The 20,271-nt window shown below is 40.4% G+C and overlaps 2 protein-coding genes across 2 annotated transcripts in view; one reads left to right on the forward strand and one right to left on the reverse strand.

The window, feature by feature from the left end:
- Positions 1-6,934, forward strand: part of LOC141272622 (serine/threonine-protein kinase 4-like) — a 54,393-nt gene extending 47,459 nt beyond the window's left edge. The window contains exon 11 of the mRNA XM_073683531.1: positions 6,559-6,934. Within this exon, the coding sequence (XP_073539632.1) occupies positions 6,559-6,717 (159 nt within the window). The 3' untranslated portion in view covers positions 6,718-6,934. The remainder of the gene's footprint in view (positions 1-6,558) is intronic.
- Positions 6,935-7,454: 520 nt separating this feature from the next.
- LOC141272623 (delayed-rectifier potassium channel regulatory subunit KCNS1-like) lies at positions 7,455-19,286 on the reverse strand. The gene is made up of 3 exons (XM_073683532.1): positions 19,050-19,286; positions 14,515-15,506; positions 7,455-8,269 (listed from the first exon to the last, which is right to left on the reverse strand). Exons 2-3 carry the CDS (start codon positions 15,478-15,480, stop codon positions 7,880-7,882), a joined length of 1,356 nt encoding a protein of 451 aa, XP_073539633.1. The 5' UTR covers positions 15,481-15,506; positions 19,050-19,286; the 3' UTR covers positions 7,455-7,879.
- Positions 19,287-20,271: the final 985 nt, after the last annotated feature.

Genomic DNA, 20,271 nt, shown 5'->3' on the forward strand with positions numbered 1-20,271 from the left:
CCAGTGGGCAATCTTAATCAGTGATTGACAAGTGAAGGGTGTCAATTACTGATTTTAGCCAGCTAGTGGACACCAAAACACATTAAAGGGCTTGTTCGGGCACAACATATTAAGAGTTCTCACTAGGATAGGTCCTAAAAAATGTCTAACAAAGACCCTAGGGTACTCCCAAGGTTAGACCCTCTATTAATTACAACACCTCACTAAGATAGATCATTAATATCAGATCTTTGAGTTCTGACGCCTGGATCCCCACCGATCAGCTATTTCCTCCAGTAGTGGCCAGATATAAATACTTGTGTAGTGGCCGCTGTCAGGGCTGCACAACAGCTCCAACTCACCATGAGAGACCACTCCAATCGACGGTCAGAGAATATAACAGCTGATAGTTGAGGGTGCTGAGCATAGGCGGATTATAATGAGAGCAATCTGGGCTACCGCCCGGGACTCCAGGGGGCCCGGGGCTCCGGGGGGTCCATGGCCAGATATCCCTCATTATAATATGTGCGGCGCCGCGGCACATACCGGTTGTCAGAGGCGGGGGGGGGGGGGCACGGTCGCTGCTTCTTCTTCGGTCGGGCTAGCACTGCAGCTGTTAACTTCCCTGTGTGCTGGCCCGGCCGCATCACAGCTAGGAGACACGACCCTGTACGCGGCCGTGTCTGCTAGAGTGACGTCAAGCAGTGCGCGCCCGGCCTGCACTGCTACACCGGAGAGGAGCTGGACGACGGGAGCCGGGGGATGGTGAGAGTGTGTGTGTGTGTGTGAGTGTGAGTGAGTGTGTGTGTGCAGAAATCATTGTGTGATGTCTGTTCATATGTATTTTTGTGTTTCAAATGTGTTTATGCGTGTATGTACAGTGCCTACAAGTAGTATTCAACCCCCTGCAGATTTAGCTGGTTGACACATGTGGAATTAACTTGGCATTGTGACATTTGTACTGCAGATCAGCCTGGAAGTGGGAAATGCACTGCAGCAAATTTTTTTTTTTTTTTTTAAAAAAAACGTTAAAAGTTAATTCAGAGTGTCATTTATTATTCAACCCCTCAAACCACAAGAATTCTGTTTGGTCCCCCAAAAGTATTAAGAAGTAGTTCAGGCACCAAGAATAATGAGCTTCACATGTGTGGATTAAAGATCTCTTTTGCCAGCCTTTTCTGACTATTTAAGACCCTCCCCAAACTTGTGAACAGCACTCAGACATGGTCAACATGGGAAAGACAAAGGACCATTCCAAGGCCATCAGAGACAAGATCGTGGAGGGTCACAAGGCTGGCTAGGGGTACAAAACCCTTTCCAAGGAGTTGGGCCTACCTGTCTCCACTGTTGGGAGCATCATCCGTAAGTGGAAGGCTTATGGAACTACTGTTAGCCTTCCACGGCCAGGACAGCCTTTGAAAGTGTCCTCCCGTGCCGAGGCCAGGCTTGTCCGAAGAGTCAAGGCTAACCCAAGGACAACAAAGAAGGAGCTCCGGGAAGATCTCATGGCAGTGGGGACATTGGTTTCAGTCAATACCTTAAGTAACGTACTCCACCGCAATGGTCTCCGTTCCAGACGAGCCCGTAAGGTACCTTTACTTTCAAAGCGTCATGTCAAGGCTCGTCTACAGTTTGCTCATGATCACTTGGAGGACTCTGAGACAGACTGGTTCAAGGTTCTATGGTCTGATGAGACCAAGATCGAGATCTTTGGTGCCAACCACACACGTGACGTTTGGAGACTGGATGGCACTGCATACGACCCCAAGAATACCATCCCTACAGTCAAGCATGGTGGTGGTAGTATCATGCTGTGGGGCTGTTTCTCTGCCAAGGGGCCTGGCCATCTGGTCCGCATCCATGGGAAGATGGATAGCACGGCCTACCTGGAGATTTTGGCCAAGAACCTCCGCTCCTCCATCAAGGATCTTAAGATTGGTCGTAATTTCATCTTCCAACAAGACAACGACCCAAAGCACACAGCCAAGAAAACCAAGGCCTGGTTCAAGAGGGAAAAAGTCAAGGTGTCAAGGTGTTGGAGTGGCCTAGTCAGTCTCCTGACCTTAACCCAATTGAAAACTTGTGGAAGGAGCTCAAGAATAAAGTCCACATGAGACACCCAAAGAACCTAGATAACTTGGAGAAGATCTGCATGGAGGAGTGGGCCAAGATAACTCCACAGACCTGTGCCGGCCTGATCAGGTCTTATAAAAGACGATTATTAGCTGTAATTGCAAACAAGGGTTATTCCACAAAATATTAAACATAGGGGTTGTATAATAATTGACCCACACTTTTATGTTTAAAATTTAATAAAATTCAACTGAGCAACATAACTTTTTGGTTTGTAAGATTTATGCTTCTGTTCATAAAACCTACTCTCGTTTGCAGTTTGAAGGCTCTAACTTATTTGCATCTTATCAAACCAGCTAAATCTGCAGGGGGTTGAATACTACTTGTAGGCACTGTATATGTTTGTGTGTGTGCGTGACTGCGTGCTTCCTCCTGCTGTGTATAGATGGCGCCGTGCGGCCTCCTGCTGTGTATAGATGGCACCGTGCGGCCTCCTGCTGTGTATAGATGGCTACGTGCGGCCTCCTGCTGTGTATAGATGGCTACGTGCGGCCCCCTGCTGTGTATAGATGGCGCCATGCGGCCCCCTGCTGGGTATAGAAGGCTATGTGCGGCCTCCTGCTGTGCATAGAAGACTACGTGCGGCCTCCCGCTGTGTATAGATGGCTACGTGCTGCTTCCCGCTGTGTATAGATGGCTACGTGCGGCCTCCCGCTGTGTATAGATGGCTACGTGTTCTCAATATTAAGCCATACAATTAATGTAAGGCTATGTGCCCACGATGCAGAAATGCTCCGGATTTTTTTTTGAGCGTTTCTGCATCTCCCTGGCAGAAAAAACGCATGCGGATTGTACATGTGTTTTTCCTGCCAGGGACATGCGGATGTGAAGCGTTCTTCACATGCATTTCCGCATGCGGGTTGTCAAGCACTTTCCAAGCGATTTTAGCATCACTTGGAAACTGCTTGACAGATTGGTCACACTATATAAATCCATGCAACCGGCATGGATTTATATAGTGTGACCGTAAAACAATGGTAAAAATTAAATATATACTTACCTTCTGATGGCTTGCCGATGTCAGCGGTCGCGTGACCCGTCACTTGACTAAATGACGTCACCACAGGTCCTTTAGTCTATCGCGAGCTGCCGGCAAGCCAGGACGCATCGGATAAAGACTCCCGGAGGCCATCAGAAGGTAAGTATAATGTATATTTTTTATTTTATTCTTTTTTTTTACAGGTTCTATGATACCCGGGTCCGGAGGAGAGTCTCCTCCTCTCCAGACCCGGGTACCATCCGCACATTGAAACGCATAATATCCGCATGTACAGATGCAGTGATGCGGATTACATGAGTTCCAATGCAAGTCAATGGTGGCGAAAACGCAAAATAATTGGTAATGCTGTGGATTTTTCCTCAATGATAATCTGCAGTGGAAATTTCCGCAGCATGTGCATAGCACATGCGGATTATCATTGGGGAACATGGCAGACCTTCTACCAAGCGTTTTTGAAGCGTTTCCGCAGCAGAATTGCCGCTGCGGAAACGCTTAAAAAATGCATCGTGGGCACACAGCCTAAAAAAAATTATTATAATTAATATATTAATATTGTGCCAAATTTCACGTCAACTATCACATGATCTATCACAGGGGATCATGTGACATGTGATACATCAGGTGTGTGTTGGGGGGGGGGGTGGGGCCGCGCCTTCTAAACTGCCCGGGGCCCTTGCTACTCTTTATCCACCCCTAGTGCTGAGTGTCGGACCCCCACTAATCTAATAGTGGATCTATTCAATGGATAGGCTATAAATATGCTGTGCCCAGACAACCCCTTTAAAAGCAAAGTTTTCAATCAATAATTTGCAAGTTACACTGAATATTGTCCCACAAAATTATATATCAATCTTCTCAGTTCCTCCTGCTCTATACCATGATGTCTGCAGATTGAAAGGGGACCTGTCAAAAGTGACCAGTTTTTATTCCTGCTGCTCACCAGAGTATTCCACATTTTGTTATTTTTTACATTCGCTATACGGTTCCAGAGGCATGGGCCTTTTTTATCTAGTGATAATTTTTATGGTCTTTAACAACTGGGCGTGGCCCGCAGGATTATATGGTGGCGTGTCTTTAGGCTGTTTTGCTTTATTACCCTGTCAGCACTGCCCCCTTGGGAAAAAAATACAAAAATATCATATAGGGCACAATAAATAAAAAAGGCCCATCTCTCTGGAATCATATGGTGGATTTAAAAAAAACAAAAGCTAAAAAGCAAAACCTAAATACGCAGTGGAGCAGCAGGAATAAAAGAAGAGCAACACTGGCCACTTTTGACCTGGTGATGGGTCCTCTTTTTACATTTAGTATTTCAATGCTGATGGGTTCCCTTTGCTGGATAAGGTTGGGTCCAATGACCATTGCAGGGAATTGGGTTATTACAGTACATGCCTGATGTTCAGATAATTGCCTTGTAATATGTGGAAGGTCCATCAGATCGAGAGCCACATGTTTGGATCTCTATGCTCAAGCTCAGAGAGGATTTCCATTGCCCTTTAATGACATTTCTACACATATTTTGTCTATAGACTGTCAGATATTGAGCTGCAATCCATGGACTAGTGTGGTGCTATTTCCTTAAAAAAACAGACCTTTTACATACCTCATATAACCACTTTAATTTAGTTGGAATTGTGCATTCAGAAATGATATCATATTTGTAACTCTTTACCCCCAGTACATGAAGACTTTAATGCCCTGAAGTTCTGGGATTCCTGGGAACAGCCATTTCATAGACCTATGAGAATATAATAATTTCCTTATCTAGACACCTGACCCATCCAGTGCTGCGGACCACTATTACCCTGCACAGAGGCGCTCGTGCAGTAATCGGATCCGGCAGGTTGAACATCGGGATCAATACAGTTTAGAGACTTCATTCTGCACTTCAGTAAAATCTGACACAATTGTGATCTTTTTTTCTCTCTCCTTTAAATCAATCAGGTTTATTTTAAACATAATGCACATATGGATTTTTACCAAGGTCAGGCTAGAATTGCAGTAAGAGATGGATTTCAGCAAACTGCCAGGTCCTCATTTAAAGGGCACCATCCCTAATAACAGATAGGGCAGCTATACCAAAGCTTCTAAAAGGAAAGACGGCGTTATCATACACCAGTATGTATACAGACATTACTGATCTAAACAAGTCATATACGTGATCAAAGGGGCAGACATATTACTGACAGTAATCCCTTTGAAGAATCTAGCAGTCAGTCTCTTCCCAGCCTGAAATGACTGATGAAAGAGAATATTTGATTAATTAAACTGTCAAGCAAATGTATAAAGGAGGGGGAGTATAGATTAAATTTTCTTTTTAAAGAGGTTTTGCAAGCTTTGGAGAAAGGGTCTGCTCTTTTCCATAAACAGTGCCCCTCCAGTCCATTGGCTGTGTCTGGTATTGCAGCTAATCCCTAGTCAAGTGGGTCTGAGGCACTATACTACACAAAGCTCATGGATAAAACTGGTGCTACACGGCTGCCAACAAGGTCACACCGCCAAAGATTGCTATGCGCCGCTGTGGGTAAATAAGGTTGCATTGCTACCCTTAGGATACTGCGACAAGTAAGTCACAGAACATCTGATTGGGTCTAACACTTTGCGAATTACTTGTTGAGGTCTTTATACACTAGAGGTCGCAATGTGACTCCTCTCACTTGAATTATGCTGTGATGTAGCAGCGGCACATATTGATCTTTGGGCATGTGACTTGAATGGTAGCCAAAGTAGTGGAGTAGCCCCAGCCTATAAGCAGCCCTTTTTGGGGGGAAAAAGTAAGATTTATTTTTTTCTGTGCTTGTATAACCTTTTTACTGTTTTCATCCTTCTAGTAGCTGTGCCTAGTACTACAGCGTTGCCTATTGAAGTGAATGGGGCTGCGCTGCAGTACAAGACACAGCCACAGCCTAGTAGTAATGTGCGTGGATAAACTCCCAAGAAGCCGCAGCATTCTCCTGTCCAGCATATCTTCATTGAACACATGCGGAGTTACCGCACCTTATACATTCTATTGTGGAGATTTCTGTTGCGGAGACATCGGTCTCCACAACAGAAATGGACATGCTCCCTAAGGAAAAAAAAATGCATGTCACAATTTTCAGATTTATATTTTTAAAATATTTAGAAAAACGTTTTCTTTACACTTCACAAATACTTACTACTTTGTGTTGGCATATCACATACAATACAGATAAAATACATTTAAGTTTGTGGGTGTAACATGAAAAAATTTGGAAAAGTTTGCTGGGTATGAATGATTTTTCAAGGCAGTGTACATGGCCTATAATGAGGATCATTCTTGCAGATTCTATAGTAGGGAAAGAAAACATACAAATCCTGATTTATATAGCGTCAATACATTAATACATTACATGTACTACCAAGAATATACCGTATGTGCATTTATTTTTACTTAAGGTAATTGTTTCTGTCCCATTCTCTTTAAGTTAAAAGACTGGAGCGTGGCTGAACTGCAGATGAGACTGAATTCACTCGATCCATTGATGGAGAGCGAAATCGAAGAAATTCATCAGAAGTATCAGGCCAAACGACAGCCCATTCTAGATGCCATAGACTCAAAGAAACGAAGGCAGCAAAATCTCTAAGACCCTTTACACCATGTCTAGATTTCTGATATATTTTTTATCAAACTGAATTTTTTTTATTTTTTTTTACATTTTTCTAGTGAGATATTTTTATATATTGCTGTGACTTCTTAAATGCATAAGATTGTACATATATATATAAATGCTGGTAATGTGTGACATTTAGTAAATTTAAAGGGGTCGTACTGGTGTAAATAAAGCTTCTACAGCTTTCTAATATGCTTTGTGTATTAATTTGCTTGCTGTTAGTGAATAGGAGCATTTTTGTCCATTTCTTGTCTGAATGACAAAGTTGAATGGTTTGTTCGAAGCCATGTAGCGTTATACAACCAGGCAGTCCTCGACACTTCTGACCCATGTGGACCTACCCTAATACAGCATCTATTCCGCAAGTCACTAATTAGGGCAAGGTTAAATATGGAGATATATCCAAGGCATCCAGGTGATGCCTTAGAACTGAGGTGGTGAACCTTCGACCCTCGGGCTATTTACGGCTCACGACGTCCCTTTCACTGCCCCTGGGCAGATTGCCTAGGACTTCAGTGCTCGGGCCAGCGGTCGGCAAAACGCCGGCCCTTTAATTGCTCATGACAGCATGCGCACACACACAGCGTTCACTACTGGACGCTGCCGCACGTGGAATGAAGGATTTCATCCTGATGCGTGCGAAGCAATATTACATAGTGACTTTTTCTTAAAAAAAAAAAAATAAATACACAAGTCAGTTTTCAGGGGGTTCACCTTTTTATTTTTTCTGTCTGGAAATGTTAAAATAACAGATCCATATTCCAAGGAAACAATTCTTATTGCATTGTGTTAGTATCCTAGATTTTAGAGTGTATTTATGCCTGTGCGGAGGCACTTGCAGGGTAAACATCATTATTGGATTATCACATATGTATGTACATGCATAGCCACAAAATAATAAATGTACATGACTCTCATGGGCATTTCACATTGTGTTTTGGCCTTTTAGTCAGGGGTTTCATCTGATTCTCAAAAAAAATGTGATTCGGACCGGACCTCTAACAAAGCCATAGATTGCAATGAAATAGAGTACAGATGTACTGATGAGCTGTGTTTGTCACATTGTACTCCATGGCACTGTTGAAGGTTTTGGACAGATGGAACTCCCTAAGGAATGCCCCTCGGTCGTTACCAATTAAAGTTCCGTAAAGTTCTCCGATTCTCTTTCACCATCCGCACTGGATTCTCTGATTGGCCTCCTGTCACTGTTCCTCACTGCATTCTCCAGAGCTTTCTGTCTTCTGTAGAAGTGTGAAAACTTGTTGAATATGATGGTTATCGGTAATGCCACAACTAGTATCCCACCCAAGATACAGCCAGAAGCCGCTAGTTTTCCAGCTACGGTGGCAGGCACCACATCTCCATAGCCTACTGTGGTCATGCTTACAGTTCCCCACCACCAACAAGAAGGGATTGTGTCAAACCCCGTGTCTTCATCTTTCTCAGCTGTGTATGCCATTCCAGAAAAGACGGAGACACCAACAGCCAGATAAAGGAGTAGGATGCCCACTTCTCTGTAGCTATGCTAAAAGAAGAACAAAACAAATGTAGAATATAGACAGAGGATCACCAAATACAAGGTACAATCTTTGTATTCCACATTTCACCTTCTCAACATGAACGACTTACAATCTTCCTGGACCATTGGGTCATTTCCACAAGGGACTGATCAATTCATGATTCACTAGAACCTGACTATGTCTTTCAAACATCATAGTAGTCATGTTCTGGACTCGGACATCATTCGAGTGCAGTCTGATATCCGCGGACACAGAGAAGTGGAGAAGATGGAGAAATTAATTTCTCCAATCTGTGCTGTGATTCTCTCATGCGAGAGAATCAGATCACAGTAAGATGACACTTAGCTCCAACTCTGGCAAAGTTCGAGCCGAGTGTCATTAGCATAATCGGCCCGATTTTCTCGCATGAGAGAATATACGCCAGTCTGAGCGAGCACTTCTACTGTAAAATTCACCAGCCACATCAATGTTGTTCCCAAGATCAATGATATAATGGCAGCCCCTTTCACTTCCATGAAGCATACGGAGAAGGGGCCTCAATTCTGGTGGGATGTACTTTCCTTATCTCCTGCTACATTAAAAGGAGTTCTCGGGGATTATAAAAAATATCAAGGAAAAAAAATGTGATTACAAATAAGTTCCTAAACAACTTTTAATTAGCAAATCACTCAACTTGTCTATAGGACTAGAGTACATTGTCTGTAGAACACTAGAGTGGCTGCTGTGTTGCTAGCGCATGTTCACACATTGAGTATCTGAAACAGATTTTTGACAGGAAAAGGCTGCAAAAAAAATATTTGCGTTTTTGTCTTGTTTTGATGCATTTTTACTTGTACAAAAATCGCTGAAAAAAATTGACATGCTGCAGATTTGAAAAAAAAAATGCTTTGAAGGTTCAAATATGCAAGGAAAAAATAAGCAGCATATGCATGAGACTTCAGAAATCTCATTCACTTTGCTGGTACTGTAAAATGCTAAAATTAGAAAAAGTGTCAATTTGGCTCATCACTCCTATGTTAGAGATAAGTATCCCAAGAGACTTCCAGTGTAGACCGTCTGTGGTCTGGGTGTGGTGCAAGGAGTATGCAGTGGTCTGACTTCCAGGTCCAATAGCTCTCAATGGTCCAAAATGAGATGTTCTCCAGCACCAAAGAAAAGTAGTTAAAACTTAGCCTTTAATCATATAGAAAAAAACATGGGCAGAATGTGCACATATAAAGAAAAACACTGTGCTTACGCGTTTCAGGTTGAAAAACCCTTAATGATAGCTGATGTAAAATGCTGTGTTTTTTCCATGGCAAAAATGCAATGTTAACAAGCCTTTACAGTAACAGAAACCTGTCCTAGAATGGTTATAAGACCTATGCCTTGAGCAGCTCTGCTGCTGTGACCTGGAGATAATATATACCACATATGATCAAGCTATCACAAGGTCACAACAGTGGTCCGCAATCAAAACGACAAGGTGGACAGCAATGTGAGCGGCCTTTTCTCTGTGCCTGGAAAAATCTGTCCAAGAATGTTAAAGGGGTATTCCATTTTCAGAAGACCCTTTAAACATTCTAAGATAGATTTTTGTAAATCTAACTAGACACAGTGATTACCTCACTAGTAAAAAAAAAAAAAAAAAAAAAAAAAGAGTGTAACTTGCTAATTAAAGGTGTTTAGGAATTTATCTACAGTATACTGAAAGATACGTTATTTTTCGGTTCCCTGAGAACCCTTTTAATCAACCAATAAAGTTTCAGGACATACAACCTCAACAAAAAATGAGATAGGACTAGGGTGATACTTGGTGAAAATGCACCGGTCTACCTGTCTACATTCAAGAAAATGTAATCCATTATTTTATGCGTCTCCAGGTGGATGTGCATATTCTGGTGAAGCTTACATTTAAGGGGTTGAACACATTTTCTTTATTTTATCAAATGTGTTGGGGATATGATTTTGTGGCATTTACGAATACATAAATATTGCAGGTTCTCCACCTTTGTAAAGCACTAAACTGTGCAGTCAATAAGGAAGGCTAAACACAACGCTTCACAAAGGAGAAGAACCTGAAATGCTTATATGCTGAGTGCCACAAAATCACGTCTCCAACATATTTGTTAAAATAAAGTGGACAACCCCTGTAAGTAAATTTGGAGCCAAAGTCCTCAACCTATGGTACATGTATGGGGTACACATCATGCATGCAGGAATTACCGGCACGGTCCTTATTCCATGTTTATAGAAGGTACAGTACAGTGCATGATCATAGTCTTGGGGTTACTGTGATTTCATTTATTTAAGAAACTAGACCTTGGCTTACAAACTTTGGGGGAATTTATCATTTGTGGTGATCCTAAACAGGCCGGCAATAACCCTGTGAACAAGCAAAACTCTTGTTCATTGGATTAAATGATTTTTAAACTTGCTTAAAAATCCTCATTCTCAGCAGCATAACTGCTGGGTTAAACAGGAGATGTGCTGTCGAAAACAGTGATATTCTATGCACACAGAACGATCATATTAACAATTGTTGTGTGCATATGGAAGTGCAATTAGCCTGTGTAAACAGACTATTAAATGAATGCGCATCAGCTTAAACGTAGCCAATCGGTGGTCATCTAACAGCAGTGATCGGGCTGTCGTAGAGCTGTGACAGTGATCGGGCTGTCATAGAGCTGTGACAGTGATCAGGCTGTCATAGAGCTGCGACAGTGATCGGACTGTCATAGAGCTGTGACAGTGATCGGACTGTCCTAGAGCTGTGACAAAAAGAGAGACCGCCGCACAACTGAATAGGTGCACGAGTAGGGTCCAAAACCAGATACTTAAAGAATAACCTTGGCACTCAAACATGAATTAGTGTAGAATTTAATGCAGTCCAAAACTAAAATCACAGACGTTTCGGCCTAGACATATACGGCCTTCATCAGTGTGGTCAGACTGCTCAGAGTCAGATGTTTAGGGAGAGAACGGGCGGTGTGCCTCAGGGAATGTGCATCAATACCTGTAATGCCGTGTGCTAGGGTCTTAGCGCTTGAACGCGGTATCCATCGCTGGTTCGGTGTGGTCCTGGGAACCTAGCACACGGCATTACAGGTGTTGATGCACATTCCCTGAGGCACACCGCCCGTTCTCTCCCTACACATCTGACTCTCAGCAGTCTGACCACACTGATGAAGGCCGTATGTCTAGGCCGAAAAGTCTGTGATTTTTGTTTTGGACTGTATTAAATTCTACACTAATTCATGTTTGAGTGCTGAGGTTATTCTTATAGAGCTGTGACAGTGATCTGACTGTCATAGAGCTGTGACAGTGATCGGACTGTCATAGAGCTGCGACAGTGATCGGACTCTCATAGAGCTGCGACAGTGATCGGACTCTCATAGAGCTGTCTAGTTCATGTCCTTTGCGTTGAAGCATCTTGTGCCTAATTTTCAATATGTATGAAAAGAAATCTTGTGCAACTGACATTGGTTCCTTTTTTTAACATTCAGCTAAAGTAGAACAATCTTTTATGCCTCCCTGGAGTACAGAAAAGAAAACTGACATGCACTGTGCAAACACATTAAAAACAGGAGCAAAAGCCTTTTATATCTGCAGAGAAAATGTGCCACAATTCTAAATTGCCATCATAGAGAATAGACGATATTTGGTCAAGTCTCAAAATTAGTGTTAATTTGTAGGTGACAAATCCTTTAACGTCACCTTGTTAAAATGCCGGCTGTTGCTCGTCTTAAATGGCTTGTGTCCAAAAGCAAATTATCTTACACTTCTTAAAGTAAGTGTTGGCTAAGTTGAAAGCTCTATAAAAGCTTTGCTTATCTTTATTTCATAAGTTTAACTCAGAGCTGGATTGTTTATTATGCATTTATAATAGCTGGCTCATTAATAAGGCGGAAAGACTAATCTCAGAATTTTTAGGACTTTATCTAAAAACATTCTAATAAAAGAGAGCTTGTTCCTTTTTACTAGCAGGGTTCCACTGTTTGCTATAATTGTTAGATATTTTGTTTACTCTCATCATCTTTCCTGTATTGTGCTCATTCATATTACAATGTTGCAGCCAATATTAAGCAAATTACCAAAATGACTTTTCTATAATAATTGTACCAAAATTGTCAGAGCCATGGTCATTAAAGGGGTTATCCCACAAATAAAGTGCATTTTAATTAATAAATCTTGGAATAAAAATAAGTTCCACAATTGAATATTTAAAAAGGTAACACCGTGTTCACTGTAGATGTCCAAAATGTAGCAGTGACCAAGTAGATGTAGAGCAGGACAGTAAATCACTCTAGTAATGCTAATACCACAGAGAGGACAGTGTGGATGTGTGACTGGGTGACTAAGTGGTTAAACTCACTGTTCCAGTGCTTGCTTCTATTACGGAGAATACAGATCAGAGTATTTTAAATGCTCAGAGCTAAAGTGTGAAAAGCAAAGACCAAAGTACTGTGTACGATCCGAATGCCCTTAATGGAGTCTCCTCGCATGTCCTATGTGCCGTGTTAGTAATTATTACCAGTGCACTTCGGCTGATAGTGTCCCTGGTAACTACGTTCATAGAGATGACAGGTGATGTCACTTTGCTGAAAGGTAGAGTGGCCAAGATTAGCCAAAATTTGACGTTTTATGGCTAACCTTAGTCACCTATCAGTAAAGTGACGTCACACACCACCTCTAGGAGCTTGCACACGTAATTACCAGGGACACTACCGGCCGGAGTGCCCTGGTAATAACTACTAACAAGGCACACAGGACACTAGAGAGGACTCCATCCACTATGAGTATTCGGATCATACACGGGACTTTACTTTTTTGCACTTTAGCTCTGTGCATGTGAAATACTCCATACCACGACCATTGGATTACATCTCTGATCTGTTGCCTGCATAGGAGAAGCAAGCACTGGTGAGTTTAACCACTTAACCACCCAGTCACGCGTCTATATTTGGCTATTTGATTCGCACAATGTCCACTTGTGGTATTAGCATTACTAGAGTGCTTTGTTGTCCAGCTCTATATCACCTCAGTCACTGGTCCATTTTGGACATCTACAGTCAGTACAATGTTACCCTTTTTTAACTATTTAATTTTATTATAATTTTTAACAAGTTTTACACTGGGCTCTCTTAGGTCCACCAGCAGCAGCAATTGTTAAGCTATCATTTTGGCGCTAGTGTATACATCTTATTTTCAAGTTCCACAAATGGATGTGTTAATAAATATGTTCCTGTGCTGAGATCATCTTCTAAATGTGCCCTGCTGTGTACTGTGTAGTGGCTGTGTCTCACCATACAGAGCTGCTCTAGTTCATGTTTAGCACATACCACAGCTCCTGGGCAGTGAGGAAAGCATTAGTCACTTATGATAAGTGGGTGTACAGATGAAACAGCAGGGGCTCGCAGCTGCTACTTTTTGAGGTAACACATTTCCCTGCCTGTTTTATCACAGGCATGGAAATGGGAGTTTCTACCATTTCTCCAGTCCTGTAAGCTCATCATAAATCATCAATGACATATAAGCTGTGCTGCTGGAGCTCCTATGTCACTGACCTGATTTATAATGAGCTCAGAAGGCTGGAAACCTGGCAGAAACACTCACTCCTGTGCTACTTCAGGCAGGGAAATGTGTTGCCTCAGAAAGTAGCAGTTGTGAGCCCTTGCTGTTTCGTCTTATCATAAGTGACTTATGCTTCCCACAACTTTGTTCGTTGGACAACTCCTTTAAGAACACTAAACAAATTATAAAAAATGTGTAAATACTAATTACTATTCAGTATCTGGATGGCTAGTGAGAATACCAGCAAACAGAGTTGCAAAAAAAAAAACATAAATGTAACATAAATTGTGACCTTTCCTGGGCCCATTTATAGTTTTGGAAAATCAGGCTGAACCAATTTTTAAGACATTTTGATTTCACATCAAAGTTAAATTTTAGGTTCTGCTATCATTGTGCAGCCAAAAGTCTAAGTGATGGAAATGATCCTTCTGTAATTTTTAACTCTCCTTGCTAAACCAGAAAAATATTATATTGATAGAATATCAATCCCATTCCTGCATTAGAATTGCCCTTTAGGGGCATACACACTTTTACAATGTATGAGGTTCTAGGTTATTAATGCGAAAAAGTGCCAAAAATATCTAGATAATTTGTGGTGTCAACATCTAGTGGCTGACTAATTTACATTGGTCAGCTTACTAAAGTGAATTTTTTTATTGAGTAGACAGTTGTGAAAATTAACATCTGCTAATTTTACCTTAAGTGTAGCTCCAAGTGAGCGAAGGCCGGTTGAATGTCTCGCCAATTTGAGGACTCGAAAAATCCTCATTAGTCTAAACACTTGGACCACTTTTCCCACATTGTCTAACTCGTGATCACTGCCGATGGTCAGATCTACCAAGAGGGTGAAGTAGAACGGAAGAACTGAAACAATGTCTATCAAGTTTAATGGATGTTTAAAGAATTTCTTGAGGTTGGGAGCAAGAAGAAGCCTAGAGGATACTTCAAATGTAAACCAGGAGATACAGAAATACTCCAGATTGTGAAGAATTGGATCGTCAATGGGAACATCATCCTCATCTAGGTTTTGATATTCTGGCATGCTGTTGATACACATGGTTGATATCGAGAGGAGAACTACGCAGATGGAGACAAAACTGAAAATTTTGCTGGGAATCGAATATCCAGGATTTTCCATAGTCAACCAGAGCCTTTTGCGCAAATTGCCACATTGTAATGTGTTAAAACGCATGAGATCATGATTAAAGTCAGAAATCTCATCAACAGATGTGTCCACACTGCTCACCTCACTCTCTTCATCCCAGTTACGTCTTCTGCTTTCTAACTTTCGTTCATGGTATCGATAACTGCAGCAAGAGTCTAGAAAAAACTCACTGATTCCCCAGTATTCTATTTCCTGGGAGAAGGAGAAGGCACATAGGTCATCCATCATGTGCAGTTTCCCAGTTTCATAAAAATACAAGACGTATGGAAAAAGGCATGGATTACGGTCAAAGTAAAACTCTTTAGATACCAAGTCGTAATCATCACAGATTTGTAGGATGGATTCTTCAGAGTCACAAAATAGTAAACGGCCAAGCCTGGTGTCTGGGAACTGTGACAGCGTGATCGAGCTGATTTTCTTTTTCAGTCCTCCAACATTTATATTGATGGCATGGTCCTTGAAATTCCCAATCCAAAAAGTTTTACTTTTATGAACCATGGTCACCGATTATTGCATTGCTGCATCTGGAAATGTAAAGCATAAAAATAATAAAAACATACAATAGAAATAATCTTGCAATTGAAGTTCATGCTCTAGGAACGCTATAGAAACAGCAGAGAATTTTCATGAACCAAGGTTAACTTTTACATGCGTTAAAATAAAGGTGTTGTCCCCTATCCGGAAAAAAATTTCCTACTAGCTCAGTTTATTGTAACAAAAACCCTAAAACTTAATTTTTCCTCCTCGGGTCCAGAACTGTGTCATCAGTGTCTTGTGATTGTATGTAAGCTGAAGAGGTGACATCTCATCAACTGTGCTGTAGGCAACCACTGAGCTAAGTGATTGGCTGCAGCACTGTTGACATGACGTTATCACTGCAGCAAACAACAGAGACTGGAGTAGTGCCAGAAACAAAACATTTGACGAGAGATGGGTAAGGGTGCTTTCACATTGCATTCTGGCACCTGTTGAGTGGCTTACATCTGAACCCCCCAACAAAACGGGATTCAGATGTATGCGCCGATGGAGTCATAGACTATAATGGTGCCGGCAGAGCGAATGTGCGCTCTGTCATGCATCATTTTTGGGTGGGTACGCCTACTGGAGGCGGACACTCAGATGTAGTAGTCTCCCTGGTAAAGTAGAAATAACATATACTCCCTTACTGCACCATTGTTTCAGCGATGTTGGGAATGGGTCTCCCAGGGCTCACGTTACATTTTTATGCCACGTGAGCCCTGCAGTCAATCAGCGGCTGCGATTAGGCTGCTGCACACTTACTTCCCACGGATGTATCTTTGACAAGTGAAAGTAGTAAGAGAGCTGCAGTCCAATAGCAGTTGCTGATTGGCTGCAGGGCTCACGTGGTACATGATTACAATGTTACATGAGCCTCGGGACTTTACAAGGGGGACTACTTATTTTAAAGGGTTTGTCCAGTTAGTGGACAAACTCTTTAACTCATTTTGCAGCCAGCAGTAGACAGTGCAATAGAGAGGCTATAGAAGGCAAACGGTGTACAATTTTTAATGAAACCCAAAGCCAAAAATGATTTTTAGTCAAAAAAACATTCATTTCTGTATAAATAAAAATGTCTCCAAAGGTGCTAGAATCACACAAAGTGTAAACAGGAAATAATGTAATTTAGTGTAAATTCGTAGTTCATAAAGGGAACCAAATCTATGGACAGTATGGTATAGAAGGAGAAGCTGAGCAGACACAATATATAGTTTTGTTTGAAAAGCTTCAGTTCAACTTGTATTTTATTCATTGAAATCCCATGTGTATGTATGCATGAGTCCAGTTGGCGGTCCTACTTGTTGATTGACAGCTGTCTCTGCATGCACAGTACTACAGGGAAGACTGTTAGTCACTGAGTAGAAAAACTCACTGGACTCGTGTACAAACCAACGCCAAGGATTTCAATAAATAATATTCACTGCAACGCTTCCCACAAAAATGTATATCAATCTGATCAGCTCATTCAGTTCTAAGACATCCTGTTATAAATCTTGCAAAATCACAAGCCCCCAAATCAGCTGCTTCCAGAGCAGTTCTCTTAATCACAGCTCTCACTTTCCTGAGAGGGACTTTCCTATGGGGATCAACTTAATCAAATTAATTCATATGTATTTAGAATGGATTTCATGTAAGCTCCTGTAGATGTAATGGCGTAGGTATCTCAATACTTTTGTCCACATAGAGCTTTTGTCCATATAATATTTTAAACATCAAATTATAAAAAAGCAATTTATATTATACTATATATATAGATATATATATCTATATATATATATCTTGTAACTTTAGGTGGCCGCCAATATGTTTGCTATTAAAGCTTCCACAGTGGTAGTCACTTTTCTTTTCTGAAATCCAGATTGACAAATATGCCATCCATCACTAAGCATGGTGACAACCCTGGTGGGCGCTGTGATGGCAGCTAATCATTGGGACTTGGGTTGTTGCAGTTATAGAACTGTCATTATCGATATAGGATATGCTGGCCTGTGTAGGACACACTAAATATATCCTGCTTTGTGATGCCATGCATGCCTAGTGGTCATTATCTAACAGTACTGACCTTTCTATTCTGTGCAGAATGCTAAATGTATACCGTATACAGCGCTATATATACAGGATGTATACTGACACTATTTCTATATGCAAGGATCACTTGTTCAGTACTGTGTATTAGTAGCAATCTACTATTATTATTTATTACTGAATCTCTAGTAATGATATAATGTACAACTGAATAAAACAATGTAGGTGTAATATGTAGAATAAAGCGAAGAACTTTCTTTACAAGCAACACGTTTACCTCTAAATAACACAAATATTAATGTATCTATCTATTATCTATCTATCTATCTATCTCATATCTATCTAATATCTATCTATCTATATATCTATCTATCTATCTATCTCTATATATTACCTGTCTATCTATCTATCTATTTATCTATCTATCTATCTATCTATCTATCTATCTATCTATCTATCTATCTATCTATCTATCTATCTCTCTATCTATCTCATATCTATATAGCTATCTCATATCTATCTATCTGTCTACCTCATATTTGTCTAGCTCATATCTATCTATCTTCTATCTATTATCTATCTATCTATCTATCTATCTATTCTATCCATAGTTACATAGTTTATAAGGCCGAAAAAAGACAAGCGTCCATCCAGTTCAGCCTATATATCTCTCTATCTTCTATCTATCTATCTATTATCTATCAATTCTATCCATATATCTCTCTATCTCATATCTATTTATCTCTCTATCTATCTCATATCTATTTATCTATCTATCTCTTTATCTATCTATCCATCTTCTATCTATCTAATATCTATCTATCTATCTATCCATCTTCTATCTATCTATTATCTATTTATTTATCCATATATGTATCTATCCATCTTCTATCTATCTATCTATTTATCCATATATCTATCTATCATCTATTTATCTATCTCATATCTATTGATCTATCTATCGCTATCCTCTGCCCATGCCCTTTCTCTAGGTGAGTGTCTACTTTATTATTCAGCCCTTTAAACTTATTAACTTGTTATGATGTGCCAATGCGTATAATGTATAGGTGTATTATATAGAAGTGTGGTTAAATTTTTTACTTTATTTAAGACAAAAAAAACCCCCAAGCCCCTAAACCCCAAACTTCTACATCTAATACGTTCTTTTATATCAGAGTTCACTAGGTTGCAACATCTGATGATGGCCGAAATAAAGCGTGTCCACAAATAATTATACAATACACACCCTACTACATTATAATATGTCCACCCAGTCTGTTATTCTGTCAATATAAGAAGGAAAGTGTTTTTACTCTTGTACAATACAACCTTTTTCCTTAATAAACTCCAATTTAAGGTATAGAGGTAGCAGAGCTGAGTTTGCTATTTGACAGAACATCATGGTGTGTTATAGGACTGCAGATGAATAACTATATCATACATTTATATGTCATATCTTCTTGTGCTACGTGTGTAAATACAAGTTGATCAACAGAATCATAAGAGATTGTATTTGAACTCACCCATATACGTCGCCCGTAATCCCCCTCGCTTCTTCATGGAACGTCAAACAGTATATACGGATTGTCGGCAAGCTTTACTAAATCCAGCTTAAAACTGAAATTGATACAAGGGTCTAATGAATGAGGATTGTGAGCTCCGGGCCACCACTGCTCATGACCCTGTGTACAAGGTTTGGGAATGAAGCATGGAAGCCCCAGGACCAGGCAGAGCTGCTGTCATGTGAATCTCCTCCCAGCTTTCTTGGGCTTGTAGTTAGATCTAGTTACTTAAATATTGATGTACTGTACACATACTTCCAGGCAGCATCAAATCCGAATTGTTACGTAAATTTTCAGGAGACTAAACTATTAACCTCTTGATTAGCAGTTGACTCTACAGGGACCAATGCATTTCTACACTGAAATTACAGGTCCCACAACATATAGGAAGTATTTTTGTCTGATCCCATCCATCTCCAAGTTAAGGTGAAGATTTGGTGTAGTGTCATTTTAAAGGGTTTTCCCTGCACTTTCACCTGCACTTTTCTTCTTTAATTTACTTCTATTGGAGTTACGAAAATGGGTGCACAAGGTATATTTCAGAATTGCTCCCTTAGGATATTGCTTATTATATACAAGTGCTTCAGTTCTCACTAAATAATAATATCATCAGAAAGTTAATTTATTTCAGTTCTTCAATACAAAAAGTGAAACTCATATATTATATAGAGTCATTAAAAACAGAGTGATCTATTTCAAGTGTTTATTTCTGTTAATGTTGAGGATTATGGTTTACAACCAATGAAAACACAAAAGTCATTATCTCAGTAAATTAGAATACTGCCAAAAATAAGTGTTGTACTTGAGAGACCATTGAGGTCACCAAGTCTTTTATATTGTTTGTGTATACAGTACAGACCAAAAGTTTGGACACACCTTCTCATTTAAAGATTTTTCTGTATTTTCATGACTATGAAAATTGTACATTCACACTGAAGGCATCAAAACTATGAATTAACACATGTGGGATTATATACTTAACAAAAAAAAGTGTGAAACAACTGAAAATATGTCTTATATTCTAGGTTCTTCAAAGTAGCCACCCTTTGCTTTGATGACTGCTTTGCACACTCTTGGCATTCTCTTGATGAGCTTCAAGAGGTAGTCACCGGAAATGGTTTTCACTTCACAGGTGTGCCCTGTCAGGTTTAATAAATTGGATTTCTTGCCTTATAAATGGGGT

The sequence above is a fragment of the Phyllobates terribilis genome, unplaced genomic scaffold (assembly GCF_046119375.1).
Source record: "Phyllobates terribilis strain yellow unplaced genomic scaffold, ASM4611937v1 Scaffold_5__5_contigs__length_657084704, whole genome shotgun sequence".
NCBI lineage: Eukaryota > Metazoa > Chordata > Amphibia > Anura > Dendrobatidae > Phyllobates > Phyllobates terribilis.

What these genes read in the sequence shown, in the direction of transcription:
- LOC141272623 (XM_073683532.1), bottom strand. Translation starts at nt 15,480, where the DNA reads ATGGTTCATAAAAGTAAAACTTTTTGGATTGGGAATTTCAAGGACCAT. An exon ending in CACTTGGAGCTACACTTAAG is followed by an intron (nt 8,270 to 14,514) that starts GTAAAATTAGCA and finishes TTCTTCTTTTAG; the next exon opens with CATAGCTACAGAGAAGTGGG.